Raw genomic sequence first — 13,623 nt, forward strand, 5'->3', positions numbered from 1 at the left:
CTCCATTCAAAACATGTGGCTGGTTGCCAATACACCATATTGATTTTCCTAATAGACTGCACTTAACATCGTTTCACCCACAGTCTGGTTGGTCAAGCTGATTCAATCATTCTGGTGCCATTTCTGAATTTGAAAAGGGAAGAGCCAATATGACAAAGAACTCATCAGAATCTGTGGTAGTGCTTGTACCCCCGCATCAGTCAAAATGAGCTGTAGCCAGGTCTATAACCCTGTCACAGCTGCCGCATTCTCTCAATGCTTTCGCAGCAGCTGTTCTCTGGCTGCTTTCTCCCTCGCCTGCCTGCCTGCCTGTCAGAGCCCTGGTGCCCTAGCCCGTCAGCATCTTTCTAAGCCCTTTTCTAACTCCTCCTCCATGCTGTCACAGCTCACCAGCAGCACTCCTGAAGCACTTGCTGCCTCATATGCCTAGAAATACAAAAGCTCAAACACCGCACTCTTGCTTACTGTATGACCGTGGACAAAAGTTTTTCATCTACCAAGTAGTCTTTCCATCTGTAAAATCACTAGAGGAAACGTGACATGCAGCAGATGCTCAATGAAGAAGCACTACATGGCAGTGAATGAGTGATCCAGTCAGTCTAGGGTCAAAGGCTACAGGGGCTCTAAATCTGGAAGGGGGGCGAAATGCAAGCACACTGACAGTTTTGTCACAGCAGCATGCTGGATTTGCACTGGCTCCCATTACCAGCGGCATTTCAGAGGATGGGGCCAGAGGGAGATTTACACCGTGTTCACACTGGCTGACCTCTTATGCTTCACAGCTCCTGCCAACAGCTTCGCCTGGGAGAACTTGCTCTTGGTTTCTATGGGTTTCACAGCCAGCTTCTTCTCTACTTCTTTATTTTCTGCAGAAATTCCAACCTTGTTGAGATTACTGTGAGTTACAAGTTAAGGATCAGATTCAACAAAAGAAATATACAAAGCAAAGGTAGATATAGAGAACAAACATACCCCAAAATCCCCTTGGCAGAACTTAATGAGACCTTCCTGCCTTGACAAGGCCTAAACCACCAGATCCTGAGTGTATGTGCACAAATGTGTACATGAATGCAGGCATGTCTGTGTCACTGCATGCATGTGTGGAGGACAGGAAAACCCCAGGATTTGGTTTTGAGACTTGTTTCATTAAGTAATCTCCTGCCTCATACTCCTGAATGTGGCTAGCCTGCCTAGGCTTTTGGGCTCTTGTGTTACATCTGCAAAAACCTCATTTAAAATCTTCTTAGTAGAAGTACTCTAAGGTACCAGCAGAACAAGCGGTCCTCACGTCTCACAACTAAATGCCACTGATAGTCATGAAGCCATTCTGCAAAACTCAATTTTGCTCTTGGGAGATGAGACTTATTTCTAAGGAAGTCATACATAATTTTTCAATTTCCTTTATATTCCTAAAGATCTTTGTTTTATGGCTGGCAAGATGACTAAGGAGTAAAGGCACAATCCCTAGAACTCACATGGCAGAAGGGAGAATAGACTCCTACAAGCTGTCCTCTAGCTTTCCACATGTACCCACACACATGTGTGTGTGCACACACACACATACACACGGGGGGAGGGAGGAGGCAGGCAGGCAGGCAGACTGGAACTGATGATGCAGGACTCTTCTACAGCTACTTGAGAGAGTTAAGCTCTACCCTGGGTTACAGACTAATCAAGCCAGCCTGGGAAAGTTAGAAAGATCCTGTCTCTGACTAAAAAGTAGAATAAAAAGGCTGGAATGTCACTTAGTGGTAGAGAGATCATCTAGCATATGCAAGGTCCTAGGTTCACCCCCCAGTACCACAAACATGAAGAAAAGGCCTAAGAAGAGCACTTGTCAGTCCATGTCACTGCTAGCTCACAAGGTCTGTCACCCTGCTGCTCTCCCCACTAGCACCAGGCTCCTTCCAGTCTATGCTCTTCTTCAAAGTTACTAAGCAAGTTGCTAGGATGCAGGAGTGCCTTGCTGGACAACAGTGACATCTAGTGCCCAAGAAATCTAAGAAGCAGCCTTAGAAAAATGGAGAGCTACATATCAGACATAGGTCATCCGGCTAGGCGGCAAATGTCTTTATTGACTGAGCTACTTTAACAGTCCTAAATCTTTATTTTCTTAAAATTATGTTTAAGTGCATACACGTGTACACACACACCACGCACACATAACACACACACACACACACACACACACACACAATGCACATTTCCAGGCAGTGAACAGCAGTCAGAGGGTAACTTTCAGTAGTCAGTTCTCTCTTTCTACCATATGGATCTCAGGAATCAAACTTGGGCCATCAAGCTTTAACCACTGAGCTCATCCTGTCAGTCCTAAAAGTTCATTTTTATAATTTTTCATTTTTATAAAAGAAACAAAAGAAAACCCTTAATTTTCCTAGGATTAAAATGTCAAAACCATTAGCACATTGTGGTTTTTAATCTGTAACTCTGTCACTAAGGCTCAGAAGATCAAAAAGAAAAAGAACAAAACCTACTCAATAACACACATCTCAAAATTTTCAGTCTTTATTAGATGAGACACTCTGTGTGTATGGGGACGGGGCACGCACATATATGTGGAGGCCAGGAGAGAACAGCAGTTATCTTTCTCTACCATTTTCCACCTTGCTCCTTTGAGATAGGGTCTCTCACTGAATGTCGTCTCATGCCAAAGGTAGTTTTAGCCAGATTGGCTGGCCAGCAAGCCCAGGTATTCTCTGGTCTCACTCTTCCAAGACAGCCATACCTGTTTTGTTTCACATGGGTGTTGGGGAGTAGAACTCAAGCCTTCGTCCCTGTACAGCAAGCACATAGTACACCACCCAGTGAACCATTTCCCCAGGCCCAGATAGGGCCTTTTAAAAAAAAGTTTATTTTATTTCATGTGTATTGTTTGTTTGTCTGCATATATGTATGTGCACCACATGTGTACAGCATCTGTGGAGACCAGAAGAGGGCGTCAGATCCCCTGGAACTGGAAACAGATGATTGTGAACTGTCACATGGGTGCTGGAAACGGAACTTGGGTCCTCTGCAAGAGCAAGACAACAACTGAACCATCTCTCCATCTTCCAGATTTTTAATTATACAATTTTAGATATGCATAATTTGTTAAAAACTAGCATAATCTGAGTGGGATCAACTAGAGTACTACAATTTACATAAAACAAATCATAGCTCATTTGTATTCACAAGTGTTGCATTATAAAATATACCATGTTAAAGAGCAAAGCCAAGAGTCAGCATCTAATATAGAGTGTCCATAAATAAATATCTAATCCCTCCAATCCTGTCTTCCCGTATCTGGTTACTTGGGTGTTTGGGATCAGATATCTGCAACAAAGGGCCTGCTTTTCTTCAGTTTTGTAAGATATCTATCAAAACCTGCCCAGTTTCCATCTAAAGCCAACACCCTGAAGTCTTTCCAGCTCTCTACTCCAGTGTCATCGCAGAAAGTTCCTGGTTCTTTCCTTGAAGTTGAAAATGAAAGAGTATTTTATATTCCTAGCACTCTCTCTAGAATGTTCCTCTGGTGGACATTTATCTGTTAGTCTATCAACCTAAAACAAAACAATTTATGTGGAAAGTATACCACTACTTCCTTAGAGGATAAAAGCCTGGTGTCTGAAACATGACACAAAAAGATCTGCCCATCTTCACAAATGTGTCAACTCATAATAGTATTCTAGAGTCCTCAGGGTAGAGGTGGAGATTCAGAAGAGTCAATCTTAGGTTTATAGTTCAAACTGAGGGGTAACTTTGTATCAACTCCCACAGCCTCAGACAATACCTAAATGCTACTAACAGAACTAAGACTGGCAGCCAGTACTTATGCTCCCAGTTCTGACTGACTTTAGGCCCAGTGCATCTGCCCACATTTCCTCCTACAGGTTAACTCTTTAATGAACTTACTGTACACTCTCTGCAGGAAAACGCTAGCATAAATATAAAATCTTATCATCAAGATGGGCATAGTGGCTCACACCTTTAAGCACTGGGGAGACAGAAGCAGATAGACTTCTGTGTGTTAGGAGCCAGTCTGGTCTATATGGTGAATTCCAAGCCAGCTAGACTGCACACTGACAATGTCCTACCATCAATTATCAATTCACAGATAATTGAACTTACACACTTGAAAAAGACAAATAAGCTTCCGTACTGGAGGGGAAAAGTTAGAACGGCCTACCAATAGCTCCTACAGGTTATTCACGCATTTACTACAGTCCAGGCACTGGGAAAAATTAGTCATTCTGGTTGTGATAGAATTTATTTTACATTCTAGAAGTGAAAAGATAAAATGAGCCAAAGCAAACAAATGAAAATTTCCCCTATTTAAAACAAAATTATGGGGCTTGGGACAGAGCATGTGCTTAGAATGTATAAATGCCTGGATGCCACTTCAAGCACCACCAAATGGGATTACAGACGGTAATCAGAAGCTGCAACTATACAGGTTCACAGGAAGAGGAGTGTAGAACTGAGACCTCAGCCATGAAATGCTAACTGTGGGCAATCTGAAGGAAGAACATCTCAGATTAAAGAAATTATGAATTTGAGGCCTTGAAATGGAATCCATATGATGAAAGAGAAACCTAGGGGCCAGAGGCTAGGGTACAGTGGACATGAAGAGTAGTTACGGAGCACAGAGGCAGGTGATCTGCTCCAAGTCATGGAGAGTCTTGTGGAGTCTGACTAAAGAATGCTGAAGGAAGCCAGGCATGGCGGTGCACATCTTTAGTCCTAGCACTCAGAAGGCAAGGCAGATCTCTCTGAGTTCTTTGCAGCCAGGTCTACAAAGTGAGTTCTAGGTCAGTCACAGCTACATAGTGAGATCTTGTCTCAAAAGAGAGAGAAAAAAAAAAGGTTGGGGATAAGAGTAGAAATGGAAACCAATTAGTTGTGACCCTAGCAATACAGGAAGTCCAGAGTGGAAAGAGAGATGGCAAGATTAAGACAGGTCTGAGTACACTTGGTAAGTCGTTTTGGCAATTGTAGAGTAGAGAAGACCGGGAAGAAAAAAAAAAAAAGAAAAGAAAAAACAAACAAAAACTCTACTGTGGCATGAACTGAGAGTTCATCATCAGCTAAGTTAGATTTGGAGGTGCCCATTAAGACATTCAAAGGCATATGGTATACGTAATCCCAGCACTCAAGACCCAGGAGGAACACAAGTTTGAGGCCATCTCAGGAAAAGGGGGAAAAAGTTGGATAAGTAGATGCTTCCAACAAGGTAATATTAAGTCAAAAAAAAAAAAAAAAGAATGATCTTCGTTGTTCCCTGACCCCACTGTAGGAATAGTTCTCAGGGTATGGGAGGGCTGCCTACCTTTGCTAAAAACAGAAGACTAAGAGGAATCTTTCTAAACACGCCTTTTTAGGTCTGGGGAGATGCTTAAGAGTAAAAGCACTGTTTGGCAAGCACGAGGACCCAAGTTCAAATCCCCAGCACTCATGTAAACTCCAGGCATGGTGCAGACAAGCAGACCCTAGGTATTTACTGGCCTGCCAGCTTAGCTAGTGCAGCAGGACTCAGGTTCAGAGAGCGGTCCCATCTCAAGGGAACAGAGCAGGACACTGGACGTGATCGTCTTTGGTTTCAGTAGGTATGTACTGTACACACACAGGCATATAAAAGGCCATAAACATGCCCTTTTAAATCTCAGGAGGCAATTTCTCCCCAGAGAGGCTGGCTACATCGTCCATCTGTCTAAGCCTAATCCTACAAGGCAAGAATATCCTGCTACAGACTATGAGAATTTATGCCTGGTTGATCCTGGAAAATGTGGACTTCTGATCACAACAGACGTGCACATGCAGCAGGCCCACTGACCACAGCCAGTCAGCCATCAGTCATAGGACATCAGTGCTGACACTTTCTATCTGTGAGGACAGCGAGTCATCTCTCTCCAAGCACAAAGGATATTCTGTACTCCTTCAGCTCCTCCAGTTCTTCTTCTCGTCGCTGCTTTTCTATCAGTTCCTGCTGACGAGAAACCTCATCAAGGAAGTTGGTCTCATCTTCATCTAAACCTCTTACCATATTTTCTGAGGAAACAATTGAATAAGGGATACTGAGAAGACTAAGAGAAAAACGGTCATCTTTGACTTTTCCTTTCCTACATTAAAAGAAAAAGATTATTATGGTGTGTGTGCACGCGTGCCATGGTACACACATGAAGGCCAGGGGACAGCCCTCAGGAGTCAACTCTCTCCTTCCAGCTGTGGGACCCAGGGATCAACTGGCACAGCTAGCACTTGTACCACTGGCAACACTGCCCCTTTCCTTTTTAAATAAGCAGCAGATTCTTCAGACAATTAAAAGAAATAACTGTTGGGGGCTGGAGAGATGGCTCAGAGGTTAAGAGCACTGACTGCTCTTCCAGAGGTCCTGAGTTCAATCCCCAGCAACCACATGGTGGCTCACAGCCGTCTGTAATGACATCTGGTGCCCTCTTCTGGCCAGCAAGCATGCAGACAAACAGAACACTGTATACATAATAAATAAATCTTAAAAATAAATAAACAAATAAACAAATAAATAAATAAATAAATGGATACCTTTGTAAAAAAAAAAAAGAAATAACTGTTAAACACCATGGCTTTTCTTTTTATAAATAGCATGGCATAAAGTCAAAGCATTTCTCCCATTACTAGATATTAGCACAGAATTCAAATGGTATCTTAAACTCTAAGTAAAAATGTTCAATGTGGTTTAGAAGGCAGAAGATGGTCTTTTTTCTACTGGACAAGCTTCTGAAGGCTGGATGATTAAGATAATTCTTTTGCTAGTAATAAAGACAGTTTCATGAGGTCAAAGTACATCAGAAGGCCCAGTGAATCCCTCAGAATGTGAACTGTATGAAGCTTACTGAATTTGAACTGTTCCTCATACTCCTGCTGCTTCCTGTCTTTCTGCTCCTGGAGCCGTTCATACAGAGACCGGGGGTCATAAGCCTCCTCTGGACATTCTGAAAGGAAGATGCATAAAGGAGACACAGAATTTAGGCTGTTTCATATTATTTTGGAATCACAAAGAGCTGGAAAAATAGCTAAGTCTCTATATTGTCTGAAGGTGAAAATATCAAAAATAGCAAAGTCTACAGCATCTTTTGCCCCTCACTCAGAAAGCGGCAGGTGGTTTGCAAAGGCAGCTATTAATGTCACACTGCTAACTGGATGAGCAGCTGGTCAAACCTATTAGCAGCATCCTCAGTTCAAACTGTGCCTCCTCCGCCTGTGACAATGGAAGAGACTTAGCAGACTCTCCTGGAAGGCACTGTGGAGGGGAGAAGAGGGCAAACATGGAGTACTCTAGTCCTGCTGTGGAGACTTCACATGGGTAACTTCACCCTGTCCCTAAACTCTAACAAGGACAATTAGCACCTTCTTGGCAGAGTTTTATGAGGATTAAAGAATTAAATGAGGAGCTGGAGAATTGGTTCAGCAGTTAAGAGCACTGGCTGCTCTTCCAGAGGACCTCGGTTCAATTCCCAGCACCCACATGGTAGCTCACAATTGCTAACTCCAGTTCCAGGGGACCCAGCATCTTCATCCAGACATATATGTAGGCAAAACACCAATGCACATAAAAACAAACAAACAAATCGTTAGAAAAAAGTTAAATGAGTGTCCAGCTCTAGGTCTATATACCTTGTGGATCTTCTGGTTTTCGAACCTTTTCCCACTCTTCTTGCCTCCTTTTGCGCCGCTCATCTAGCTCTGCCTCGGACACAAACCTCTTTTTGATGACAAGGTTACCATCATCTCCTCCATCCATAATGGAACAGTCTGCAGGGGGAAAAATCTACAATATTTTGAAGAATTACAACTAAAATTCTGAAGAGAAGGGCTGGGGGTATAGCTTAGTTGGTGGAGTGCTTGCCTATTATGCATGAAGTGTAGGGTTAAGACAGCCCCCTTAGGGGGCGGGGTTTGCCTCGGGCGAATGCCTGCCAATAAATGGGCGTGGGGGAGGCGGCTCGGCCCTTTTTCCTTCCTACCTCCTGTTCTACGCTGGAACTTCGGTTCTGTAAGTTTATCATTAAAGTGGTAAATATTCTTTAATATCTGCATTGCATTTATTTACGCCGATACAATGAAGCCCTGGGCTTAATCCTAACACCTCATGTCCTGGGTGTAGTGGAACACGTCTGTACTCCTCATGTCCTGGTGTAGTGGAACACGTCTGTACTCCTCATGTCCTGGTGTAGTGGAACACGTCTGTACTCCTCATGTCCTGGTGTAGTGGAACACGTCTGTACTCCTCATGTCCTGGTGTAGTGGAACACGTCTGTACTCCTCATGTCCTGGTGTAGTGGAACACGTCTGTACTCCTCATGTCCTGGTGTAGTGGAACACGTCTGTACTCCTCATGTCCTGGTGTAGTGGAACACGTCTGTACTCCTCATGTCCTGGTGTAGTGGAACACGTCTGTACTCCTCATGTCCTGGTGTAGTGGAACACGTCTGTACTCCTCATGTCCTGGTGTAGTGGAACACGTCTGTACTCCTCATGTCCTAGGTGTAGTGGAACACGTCTGTACTCCTCATGTCCTGGTGTAGTGGAACACGTCTGTACTCCTCACGTACTGGGTATAGTAATACATGTCTGTACTCCTTGCACATGAGACGTGCAGTTTTTTAGGTAGAGGCTATCCTGGCTTACCAGGCAGAAAACATCTGTGTTTTCCAGTCTGTGAGCAGTTCTGGAATCACTCTTTTGCCACAGTGTTCCACAATGTGTCACAGTGAAGGTCTTTCTCTGTGCCACTACTCCGGACAAAGGTGGGCACCCACCTGTTCTCAGCACCCACCCTCCTTTCTAGCTGTAGTATTTGTCACCACGCCCTCTTTCAGCTGCTACTTCAAGAGCACAACACTACCTTGGTCTGCCTGTTCTTACCTCCAACACAGATTCTAACGGAGAATCTCAGGGCCTCAAGGAGTCTTAGTCAAGTCCAGTCTGTACAGCAGGGAGGTGACAGACCTAGGCACAAAAACCATGAGGGTAAGGAGTAAGACCAGAAGACCAGGCTCCCCTAACTCTCAGCTCAACATTCTCTGCTGTCTACCCTGCCCTTCCTCCCTGTAAATTAGTGGCCACATCTGTGACACTCAGGACTCTGACTTCAGGTTTCTCTCTCTCTCTTTTTTTGTTTTGTTTTTTTGAGACAGGGTTTCTCTGTGCAGTCCTGGCTGTCCTAGAACTTGCTCTGTAAACCAGGCTGGCCTCAAACTCAGAGGTGTGCCAGCCTCTGCCTCCTAAGTGCTGGGACTAAAAGCGTGCACCACTGAACAGGCAACAGCAGGTCTTTTAGACTCCTACAACACAAGCCCTTTATGCATATTCTGGTGTAGACTATATCACACTTCCTTTCTACTCTTTCCTGAACTCTTTGGAGAAGGAAATAAAGATAGGAAAGTCTTATTCCTTTTCAAAGTCAACATTTTAAAACTGGGATGTAGCTCAGTGGTACAGAACTTGCCTAGCATGTGCACGCCTTGGTTTTTTCTTTTCCTTGAGGGATTATGGTAATTAACCATCTACTCTGACATGTTTTGTGTTAATACGACACAACTGTCTACCAAAGATGCACAAACTCAACCCAGTGTCTATTCCAAGATGACCTTTGACAACAACCAAATAATAGTTCACTGGAAAATAAGTCTGGGCCCAAAGAGATGACGCAATAATTAAGAGTACTGACTGCTGTTCCAGAGGTTCAGGGTTCAATTCCCAGGCTCTACATTTTGGCTTACAACTGTCTGTTCCAGGGGATCTGACACCTTCTTATGGCTTTTTTGAGAATCAGGTATACATGTAGAACACAGACATATACGTAGGCAAACACCCATACATATAAAATAAATAAAAACTTAGAAACTAAGTCTACTGCTATGGTATAATTCTTTTGTATACTGTAAAAATTTGTGCCAGGCAGTGGTGGTGCATGTTTTTAATCCCAGCACTCGGGAAGCAGAGGCAGGCCTGGTCTATAAGAGCTAGTTCTAAGACAGGCTTCAAAACTACAGAGAAACCCTGTCTTGGGAAAAAAAAAAAAGATTTGTCATTTGTATTTGTATTGATTTAATAAAACACTGATTGGCCAATAGCCAGGCATGAGGTATAGGTGGGACTGCAGAGGAGGCAAGATGAGAAGGCCTTACTAATAAAAGGTACCAAGCCACATGGCTAAACATAGACAAGAATTATGGGTTAATTTAAATTGTAAGAGCTAGTTAATAAGCCTGAGCTAATAGGCCAATCAATTTACATATTAATATAAATCTCTGTGTGCTTCTTTGGGACAGTATGGCTGGGCTGCAAGACCGGGCAGGACAAAAATTTCCATCTACACTCTGAAAACAGCAACAATTTTGCAGCTTTTACCACGTGTTATACGCTTTTGATGTGCATTACCAAATTTATATGCACACAGAACCTATGAGAAATACTCTCTTTATAGATAAAAGTTGAAGCCCAAGTTCTGTCATTTCTTCAAAGTATACACACAGCACACAATAGAGCTGAGAATCAGATCCAAGCCTGACATCTTTTTATATTCTAATGTATGGGGTGGCACATGATTGTAACCCCAATACTCAAGAAGACTGAGGCAGGAGGATCATGAGTTTAAGATGAGCCTGGAATACACAGCAAGGCCAGCCTGAGCTATCTAAGGACCTGTCACAAAAAATTTTTTTTTTCTCATCGTTACCTACTTCATCATACTCTTCCCCAGAAACCACATAATCTCGGTTAAAACAAAGACATGGTGGACATGCTGACCAATACCTGTAATCTCAACACTCAAAGGTAAGGGCAGAAAGATGGGCTAGAGGTCAATCTGAGACCTTGTTTCAAAAAACTAAGGGCTGGTATCTTAGTTACAATTCTATTGTTGTGAAACAAACAAACAAACAAACAAAAAACCAAAACACCATGATCAAACAACTGATAGAAAAGGTTTTCATTTGGGACACAAGATTCCTGAGGGTGAGAGGGCATGGCCATTAGGACAGGGACCATGGCAACAGGCAGGCAGCAATGGTGCTGAGGCAGCAGCTAGAGAACTTACATCTCGAAGCACAAGAACAAGGCAGAAAGAGAGCTAACTGGGAATGGAGAGGGGCTTTTAAAACCTCAATGCTCAATCCTGGTCACCCACCTCCTAATCCTTCCCAAACAGTTACCAACTGGGGACCAAGCGTTAAAATATATGAGTCTGTGGAAACCATTCTCAAACCACCGCAGCTGGGAATGCAGCTCAGTGTACTAGGCGCTAGGTTCATTCATCGGCATTGGGGGACATGAGAAAGAAGGGCATGTTCATTTCATTTTTTCTATATCAAATCTGAGTGCTGAGAACGCAATGTTTTTGTTTAGTAAAGATAAAAATTGGAATCTGGGCAATAAATCCAAACATTCAAAACAGGAGAAATCATCTCAGCTTGAATCCTACTGTTGGGGTTTAGTTCGATGCAAAAATGAGAATTGTGAAAATTACTAGAAAGAAAACTGAGTCAGCTGAGGGAAACTTTGACCCCCACCTGGCCCACAATGCAGCTTTTTCTGATGCAGCAGCACTCAAAGCCTCCACTCAGATGCTTAGGACAATAGCAGGACTGCCCTGTCTCTGTGACGTTACAAATTTCCTCAAGCTTTTCGGAGCAATCTCTTAGGAAACAAGAGCCAAAAGCTTACAAAATGTCCCCAGCAGAGACTGTCCCAGCAGGCACTGGTGGAATGGGAGTCATGCTGGGCCCTGGCTTCCCTCTGCTTCCCCCTCTCTACTGTTTGCTGTGGCTCCCCTCCCCACCCTGTATTAGCTGACTACTTTCCCCCCTGCTCCTGTTTCCTAGAGAGTAACTCACCACAGAAATGGTTCTTCCAGCCTTCACTTGGCATCAGAATCCATCACACACACCAAGGAAAGAAGCAGCAATTCCTATTTTCAACCTTCAAGGTGGGCTACTGCACACCCTTTCCAGGCAGCCAACTCCCTCTCAACCTTACAGTCTTGCTCTAAAATCTATTCTATGAGTTCCACACATAAATTTAACCCATCAAGATGAATCTTTCAACAGGACAATGCTTCAATTATAGGAAGGTAACTCCTATTCTCCCCTTACCTTGCTACTTTTCCAAGGCAAATGCCCAGTATTTTAATCCTACAAGACAGACAGTGAACTTGCCTGGCCTGGTGGCACATATGCCTGTAATCCCAGCACTTGAGGCAGATACAAGATCAAGAGTTCAAGGCCAGGCTAGGATACGTGAGTCGTAGCTCAAAATCCAGGTTAGTCAAATGCCTCAGAGAGTAAAGGTGTCTGCTGCCAAGCCTGATGACCTGAGTTCAATTCCTAAAATCCATAGGGTGGAACAAAAATTGGGCTCCACGTGAGTGTGTGTACACAGACACACATTAAAAAAATAATGAATGAGTAGCCAAATTCTACATACTCTGTATAATAGTCAGAATATTTCTTCTCCAAAAGAACATTCAGCTCTCTCAAGGATTACAACCGTCTTACAGTCAATAACTACAACCACGTAGGTTGGGTGTGGTAGCTCACACCTGTAATTCCAGCACTGGGGGGCTGAAGCAGGAAGATCATAAGTTCCAGGTTTAATACTGCAAGGCAAGCCACTTAAGTTTAGACAGTTTTCAATATAACCTACTCAATTCCAACCAATCAACAGCAAGAGCCTTCTGCTGTGCTCTTCTTATCAAAGTGACACAGGCAATGACAAAGACCATGGACTCTGACAGCAGGAGACTTAAGTTCAAACCTTGGCTCTGCCAGGATGAGAACCTGGGATGACACTGAGTCAGTCACTGAACTCCGTTGAGCCTTGACGTCCTTATCTCCATGTCACACTCACCAAAGGTGACACATAAAGTCTGGGTGGGAAAACCAGACAACTCATGCAAAGACCTCTGGCACATTTCAAGATGATTTGAAAGGTTTCCTGTTACCAAAAAGAATTGTGTCAAGCTCTGGGCAAGGCACAATAGTGAGAGAAACTGTGTGTACTCAAGAATGGGAAGAAATTAGTCATAAACAAATATGACCTTTACATGGAAAAGGAGCTCCATCAAACCGAGAAAACATGGAACTTTAATGTGCACAGATCCAATTCTCTCCACATGTAAGCTTTTGCTATTTGTCCAACACTAGACTAGACTTTATGAAGTACACAAAAAGAAGTTAAGGTCAATAATCTTGCACTTAAACTGTATAATATGGTATATAATAAACCACCAACGTGAAGAATACAGGGCACAATTAGGTACTTCAGGACACATATGAATGGATGGTTTCCCAGGCTCAAGCCTTGGACATGCATCTTGATTCTTTTCCATTCTTTATACCCTTATATCCCACTTGTCACCTAGTTCTGTTTTTACCTCATAATAATCTCATCTCAATCCATTCTATCCTTTATATGGGAGGTGGGCCCCTTCCTTTCTAATTCTTTTCCAGGGCTCCATCTTGCATGGACTACTTTCCAAGTATTCCATAGGTCGTTTCTATTCTAGCCTCCTTTCAATTCATTCTTCCCATTATCAATCTAATGGCTCTTCTAAAAGGTAAACTTGCCTGTTACTACTGTCCGCCTGAA

General features: G+C 43.3%; 1 protein-coding gene across 2 annotated transcripts in view; it reads right to left on the reverse strand.

Annotated features, from left to right (window-relative positions):
- Psme3ip1 (proteasome activator subunit 3 interacting protein 1) overlaps window positions 1-13,623 on the reverse strand; it is a 30,947-nt gene that overhangs the window by 8,605 nt on the left and 8,719 nt on the right. The window contains exons 2-6 of one of the 2 annotated variants that reach the window (XM_075976939.1): window positions 8,899-8,982; window positions 7,648-7,801; window positions 6,867-6,965; window positions 5,920-6,042; window positions 767-896 (exon numbers count right to left, since the gene is read on the reverse strand). In XM_075976939.1, the coding sequence (XP_075833054.1) occupies window positions 767-896; window positions 5,920-6,042; window positions 6,867-6,965; window positions 7,648-7,774 (479 nt within the window). In that variant the 5' untranslated portion in view covers window positions 7,775-7,801; window positions 8,899-8,982. The remainder of the gene's footprint in view (window positions 1-766; window positions 897-5,919; window positions 6,043-6,866; window positions 6,966-7,647; window positions 7,802-8,898; window positions 8,983-13,623) is intronic. The other variant, XM_075976938.1, reaches the window with a different exon arrangement.

Source organism: Microtus pennsylvanicus, chromosome 6, assembly GCF_037038515.1.
Source record: "Microtus pennsylvanicus isolate mMicPen1 chromosome 6, mMicPen1.hap1, whole genome shotgun sequence".
NCBI lineage: Eukaryota > Metazoa > Chordata > Mammalia > Rodentia > Cricetidae > Microtus > Microtus pennsylvanicus.